General features: G+C 40.7%; 2 protein-coding genes across 2 annotated transcripts in view; one reads left to right on the top strand and one right to left on the bottom strand.

The window, feature by feature from the left end:
* LOC107749392 (histone deacetylase 4-like) overlaps positions 1-2966 on the bottom strand; it is a 50424-nt gene extending 47458 nt beyond the window's left edge. Inside the window, exon 1 of the mRNA XM_016564531.1 lies at positions 2894-2966. Within this exon, the coding sequence (XP_016420017.1) occupies positions 2894-2915 (22 nt within the window). The 5' untranslated portion in view covers positions 2916-2966. The remainder of the gene's footprint in view (positions 1-2893) is intronic.
* Positions 2967-7075: 4109 nt separating this feature from the next.
* Positions 7076-7652, top strand: part of LOC107749391 (angio-associated migratory cell protein-like) — a 13412-nt gene continuing 12835 nt past the window's right edge. The window contains exons 1-2 of the mRNA XM_016564530.1: positions 7076-7341; positions 7376-7472. Of these exons, the coding sequence (XP_016420016.1) occupies positions 7382-7472 (91 nt within the window). The 5' untranslated portion in view covers positions 7076-7341; positions 7376-7381. The remainder of the gene's footprint in view (positions 7342-7375; positions 7473-7652) is intronic.

Here is a 7652-nt window from a genome sequence, read left to right as displayed (position 1 = left end):
GGTGACGCAATATATCGCCCATTATATTTACTTAAAAATTAATGTCACTGTGTTTATTGCATTCCACTTGCGCCTGTGTCTTTTGCAGCTTCTCCTACATAACGTGGTGCGTATCTAATATTTTGATACTTAATTTCCATGATCTAAATATTCTTAAAAATTAAAAGTTTGTTGTCATTTGGAAGTGTGTAGGCCTTCTTGCATTATTATGCTGTTACATTATGATTATATATTCAGTGGCATAAAATAGTCTTTAAAATGACAATAATATCACTTATCGCAATTACTTCTGGGGCAATATATCGCACAACAAAAAGTTGTTATCGTGACAGGCCTAGTTTAGACTAATCGATAAATTAGTTGATAGATTAATTGTAATAAAAATAGTCGTTGATATGACTTAAAGAAACACAGAGCTCACGAACGCTGACGACGGTCTCTTCGACACTTAAGACATTTTCTATGGCAAACAAACCATTAGACTGTTCTCTGTTAGAGTTTACGTTTAAGACTAGCTTATAGACTAGAGACCAGAGATCTACAATAAAAAAGGCTAAAGAACTCATTAAGCTAACGTTAACCCTAACAGCACACACAGAGATGCTAGTCACAAGAACAAAACCTCTCATGCCACTTATGAACACAACTCACTTACTGTAACATTTTAGAGGCCATTTCACTTCGAAAATGTTTTGCTATATTAATGCACACTCACAGAGAGACACCATACGCAGATTTTGCTCTTGAAAATAACGAAACGAGAAGAAACTGTTTGTGTTATATATGCTGCTTTGGTTATACATGACAGCATTAAAAAGATCCTGGAAAAACACACGGCAGTGACATTAATGGTGGTGATATATGAGAACATCCTCACTGATCTGGGTCAGATCCTGATTTAGCATCTGTGCTGTTCACTTTCTGTCAAAGGGGGCGGTTTTCTAGTCAACTAATAATCAGACGCACCTTAACGAGCCTTTCCTGCCCCACAAAAAGGATAAGTAACAGAACGTCCAGCAGCTTTAACAATACGATCCTGTGCATCAGCACACAACATTATACACAGCAGAGCCTCCTCAAAAATATCAATCAACACTACAAAAATCACAATATAGACAACAAATCTTATGAAATATATTGGCACTGAGATTGACGTTTTTCTAAAGTAACACGGTGGAACAACAGCACCAATAAAATGTATGAAAATGTTTGCGTGAATTTAAAGTATTGGTTGCCTCACTAATAATAATAATCGATGCGGCATCTTAAACCGGTTTGTAAAAGTGATACCAGGAATGACGTGTCAGTCTTGACAACAACCATTACGTGTACAAGAGCACGAGTTGCAGCCGATGATCGTGTGTACTCTGGTAACGCTTGAGCAGCCAGAAGCCATTGAGAGACATGAAAACACAACGAGAAACTGGAAACATACCACATCATAACCTTAATTAGATGCAGCATCATTAGGATCTTCACATCAGTGTCCAGAATGGACAAAGACAAATGCCTGAAATGTCAAAAGGTGGGATGGCAGTGACGGTTCTGTGTAGACTGTAATTGGACCGGTCAGATGTTGGCAGAACATCCAGTATCTGTTCTTCTCTCGCCGGGCTGGCCGTTCACGCCGCAGGCCTGCTTCGGTCTCCTGATTGTCTGGACCGACCGCAATTAAAATCAGCACGCTTTCATGCGTGATCTGAAAACGAGGCTCAGGCGCTGGGAAGCCTTCATTTGTTCGGTGCCGCCTCAGAGAACCTGTAGTTCTGTAGGTGGGGAGTCAGATGGATGGATTGGGGGGGATCTGCGGTCTTCTGCAGGGACAGAAACAATCGGCACATTTGTTTGTTCGGCACACATGCAGAATCTGTGCGGATCTATAAATAGCAACGAGTTAAGCTGCTGCAGCGCGGAGCAGAACAGGCTTTCAGTCCTGAAGTGAGCGCTCCGATAAATATAAGCATGAGAAACGGATCAGAAGGAGGGATAAGGAGGAACGGGACTCATAAAACAGGACAATCAGAGCGCCGCAGTTACGCCTGTCGCATTTCATCAGCTCGCAGTCTGTCATCACGACACAGAGACACAGTCTGACGAACCCTGATGCATGATGGGAGGACGAGGCGGTTTCGTCCACATCACACGCTCAATGATGTATGATAGAAATTATAAATATTATGCAATTCATTAAATGTCCTTCATCTATACAGGATCTTCAGCTGTTATGTTAATGAAATGTCAAGAAGCAAAGCTATTCCTGTTAAACATGTAGTGTAGAAAATTCTTAGAAAAAGAAAAATTATGAACAGAGAGAGAAAAAAAAAAGAGAAACAAACATTGGATGCTGGCAAGAAAACATTGTGACATTTAATTCATAAAATTATTAATTAATTCATAAGATGCTCATTAAATCTTCACAGACCAAAAGGATGCTAATGCTAAACGCAGGCCATAATCACGCTAAAACGAATGTACTGGACAAATCATAACAACCAACCCAATGAGACTCATAACACACACTCTAACATGCTTAATTATTATCACTGTAAAACTACAACAATGTTTCTGTAGTGTAGCTGGCGCTTGAGATCACTCCGGTGTGAATAGCCGGTGCGCTGTGCCGTGATTGATTGAAAAACCCATTACATCATTAAACGCATCCTGGATTACTGAGGCTCAGGCCAGAAGATGAAACTCATACGCAAACACAGATCGTCTGCTTGCATCAGTGAAGAAGCTTTGACCACTTTTGATTCTTTTCAATGACAACAGCTTGAAGTCTCTTCATCAGCTGTTAGATCTTATTACACACTGCATATGTCCATCAGAAGAACCAAACGCACTACACCTACAAGCAGAAAATCATAATCATACAACACACAACGACACGTACCGGAATGACTTTGAGAAGTCATGTCTGGAGCAGTTGACGTGTTTTCTAAACTTCAGATGTAGTTCCAGCAAAGTGTATCTGTGTGTGTGTGTGTGAGTGAGTGTATCTGTGTGTGTGAGAGTGAGTGTATCTGTGTGTGTGAGTGTGTGTGTGAGTGAGTGTATCTGTGTGTGTGTGTGAGTGAGTGTATCTGTGTGTGTGTGTGTGAGTGAGTGTATCTGTGTGTGTGTGTGAGTGAGTGTATCTGTGTGTGTGTGTGAGTGGGTGTATCTGTGTGTGTGTGTGAGTGGGTGTATCTGTGTGTGTGTGTGTCACGGCAATCCTCCCTCAACCTCATTCACAAAAAGCAGGCGCCTCGTGTCTTTAACCCGCCCATCTCGAGCCACTTCACATCATTGGACGTCGCTCGTTTAACCACAACAATCACACAGTACTAGTTAAAGCTGGTTTCAGGCTAACCGTTACTCGCAGCTGATCTCCATAGAAGAGGTTTTCTCACATGTGAAGGTAAATCTGTTCGATCATCATTAACGGAAGCTGCTGAAGAATAGCAGAATAACAACCGCCGCCGCGCGGAGCTCGTGACGCTGATCGCTCGCTCACCTGATCGCGGCAGACGCGGGACGCTCGCGGGATCAACGGCGGACATCTGAATTCGTCCGGAACGCGCAGAAGCGACAGAAGCGCCGTCTGACAGATTCCGCCATACTGGATTTTTGATTCGGGAATCACGTGTGGCGGGACTGAACGAGAGGCGGGAACATCACGCGCGGTGACGTCACTCCGGACAGCCACGCGCCACGCGGATCGCGATGATCAATAAAGCTTTTCTTCAGCTTGTGCTGCAGAATTATCTGTTAATAATTAGTCAGACGACGTCTGTATTAAGTGAGTGCGTGCGAATAGTGGTTTGGTTAACGGCTGATGAGTGATTTTGGACTATAGAATGTTATTCATCTGTAATTCTTGTGTAGTTGTGTTATCAACTTTTTTCTATTTTGTGTAATTTTCAATGACTTGCTTTGACAGACAATCACAGGATCTCTGATGCTGTCGTTCATGTGTCTGTGATTCACAAACTCGTTTGATCAGGGATCACTGTGGACATAAATCAGAATCAGAATCAGCTTTATTGCCAGGTATGTTTACAGATACGAGGAAAATGCTTTCAGTCATCCTCTTCTATTGGAACACAGCCTGTGTATTTTATTGAAGTCGAGACTTTTATGTCTTTCTCTTGACATTTGATTATTTAAGGCATAACAACAAAGCAATAAGAGTGACAGATTTGAGCGATTTTCGTCTTCATTCTTAACGAAACAAGTGACTCTGACATCAAACTACAACAACATTCAGTCAAAGGTATTCTAGTGTTATTCAAGTCAAGTCACCTTTATTTCTATAGCGCTTCATACAATACTGATTGTGTCAGAGCAGCTTTACAGAGTACTGATGGTGTGCTGGTAATGCAAGAGGACGATAGAAACAGTCCGTTTATCAGTTAAAGTCAGTTCATTGTTGATTCAGTGATCATCCTTCAGTTCAGTTCTCTTCCAACAGTGTCTGTGCAGTCAAGTCATGTTGCCAGAAATTAAGTGTCCAAGTGGCGAGCAACCCAATCTCCATCGGTAGATGTTAGTTATTATCCACCACTGAATACATGTGCACTCCATTTTTCTACCGTCATTGATTAAGCTCGTATAGTAGGACATTAGTGTGTTTCACGAAACAAGCACGCTCGACATATCAGGACAAAAGAACGATCTCGTCTATGCAGATCTCATGAAGTCCCTCAGTTGTAATGGTTCGCTCAAGCAATATTAGACACGTCTTTGATGTTTGTGTAACAAAATATCATTTAACACTCCCACAAGCAAGAACACACACCGGAAATGACATCAAAGATACACTCTTCAGAATGTACTGTATTGATTTATTCAAGTCTGTCTTGTATTTAATTCATGGGTTAGGTCAGGGGTCAAACTCTGGAGGGCCGGAGCCTTGCACAGTTTAGACTCAACCCTAATTAAACACACCTGATCCAACTAGTCAAGTGCTTATTTGAAAACTGCATGGTATGTGTGTTGGAACAGGGTTGGAGCAAAACTCTGAAGGGCTCCGGCCCTGCAGGAATTGAGTTTGACACCCCTGGGTTACGTAGTTCAAGACAGTTTAAGCATAAACATGGAGTGGTAGTTGATCAGAACAGCATTTACTCCTCAGTCGAGGAAGGAGTAGGTCCTACATGGATCTAACCAGTCAGCTAAATCAGATGAATGTCACGGAGAGCCTTTAAACATCACTCATACACGGGCTAAAACATGTCCATAGCTATTTGCTAGATACCGATAACTGGAGGCCTTTTGAAGTCTCTAATGGTAAATGCTGAACCCTCTTTCAGATGCTAACATTTGTGTGATCTTCTTAACCTCTATCAACCCAGTTCAGTCTTCTAAGAGACAAATACTAAATTGATTTCATGATTTTTCTTAACCATTGGTTTCTGTATTAAATGATCTCTTCTGCATGGAACAACACATTAGCTAAGCACTCATCGTGACATTTCTTCAGCAAATTGATTCAGAGCAGAACGTTTGGACGGCAGTCGGATGTTCAGCTTTTTCAGCTGTCATTTCCACTCGTCACCGCACAACCTTTTTATGGCAGTCAAATTAAATAATGCAGCATTTTCAGTTCTATTATTTGATTCCAGATTATAGACTGATTCCAGCTCCACCTAACAGCCAAACCCTTTCATCTGAACCATCTGTACTTTGAGCAGAGAGAAGTGGATTCCTGTTTATCATAACAATTATGTATTAGATTAGTTTACTTTCTTGTGAAAGTGTCACGTTAAGTGTGTAGTATGCCAAACTTGAATGAGTGATTGTTTTGTAAGAATGAGTGTGAATTTGAAATCTGAAGGGAATCGAGGCATGTGAGCTTTAGCAGAGACGTTAGTTTATGATTACTTTATTTTATGCTTATCACCAAGGGTTAGCTTAACTTGAGGGGTTTGTTGCTACTCTTTGCAATAGCTTTTAAAACCATGAAGTACTTGAATAATTAATGTTCATGAATAATCAAAGAATGCTTTTATTCTCTGTTGTCTTGGTAAATTAACTAATGATGGTCTCAGGTGATTACTGTCCAGATGGTGCAGGTGATGTTCAGGAGAACGGCTCCATAATAACAGAGGATTTATACTTCTCTTGATGAACCTTTGAGCACAAGTTATATAACACGTCTGGAAGTCTAATTTAATACCTTTTGTTCACTTTTCATGTTTCATATAAATAATGGAAATGTCTGAATTATGTATTCTTAAACATAAAGCAGTTTTTCTGACTCTCTTACATTATGTGCAAACAAGCATGTGTTGGGATTGATGTATTATGAATTTTAACGCTAATCGTGCATCAATGTGATTGAGTGAATGAGTTTCTCGACCAGTTCTCAGAAAAAAGATCCACGGATGGACTGACATAAACTGTTAGGAATTCGTTTAGTCAGAGATTAATTAGTCTATAATTGGCTGTACATAAAGCCTGAGTCAAAGCGATCAAACTGTCTTCAGTCATTGTCTAAGCTTCCTAACGTTCAGGTTGTTCTTTTCTCTTCTTCATGAACTTGAAGGGTTTAGTCACCAGCTATTCATTATTTTAAAGGATTTCTTTTTAACACATTTTAAACATTGTGCAGTTATAATTGAAAGGTATCTCAAAACTCACAAATAAGATACATAGATGCACACAGGGGATTCATTTCAGAATAACCAACCGATTTATGTGCCGTATGTGTTTTATGTGTCTTCAAATGTGCTGAAACTTCATTCATTCGTCTGAATACTGAACACTGATTCCCAAAACTAAACAGCACCGTGAAAACACCACTGGTCAAAAGGTAATTGTTTTTATTTGTAATCTTTTAGAAAAAAACAAAACAAAACCGTATTCATAATGACACTAGATACAGTCGATTTTTACTTTACATATTTACAATTTCACATGACAAATACATTACAAATCTTCCATACAGACTAATAAACTCGCATTCAGGTCAAATGTGTGAATGAGTGATTTGTGTTCGCCTCACTGGCGCCATCTAGTGCCACAGACCGCACTATTGCAGATCAGTCGGAGCCGGAAGTCCCGCCTTTCAACAGTTTTCCGTTGAGGAAAAGCAATGGACGCGATTGGCTGACGCGCTGTCCGTCACCGTGTTCTCCACGTCTTACGTCAGCGCGAGCTGTCTGGGAGAGCACGTGAAATACAGGAGCATAATAAAACGCGTTACAGTAGGTTTATTATTCAGCAAATAGTACATTTAACGACACGTTGTTATAGAACCGTGACTTAGTTCAAAACAATATCGCGAGTAACGGTCAGAACCCAGAAACGCCTTTCAGTCGAGGTCGAGCGGAAAGTGCTCGTGATAAAACTTTACCAGGACTGTAATGACAAAACTCCGTGAATAAATATATTGTTGATGGATAATCCTGAGGAAGATTCGCTGAACCTCTACGAAGATGAAGAAATCATCGAGGTTATCGAGCTCAATGACACAGAACAGACCGCAGGTGTGTGTTTATTACTGAATGTTTTACATGGTGTGTGTGTGTGTGTGTGTGTGAGAGAGAGTGTGTGTGTGAGAGAGAGAGAGAGAGAGAGAGAGAGAGTGTGTGTGAGAGAGAGTGTGTGTGTGAGAGAGAGAGAGAGAGAGAGAGAGAGAGTGTGTGTGAGAGAGAGTGTGTGTGTGA

Source organism: Sinocyclocheilus rhinocerous, unplaced genomic scaffold (genome assembly GCF_001515625.1).
Source record: "Sinocyclocheilus rhinocerous isolate Xijiao unplaced genomic scaffold, SAMN03320098_v1.1 scaffold79, whole genome shotgun sequence".
Classification (NCBI taxonomy): Eukaryota; Metazoa; Chordata; class Actinopteri; order Cypriniformes; family Cyprinidae; genus Sinocyclocheilus; species Sinocyclocheilus rhinocerous.
This window is presented reverse-complemented; position numbering and strand designations above follow the sequence as displayed.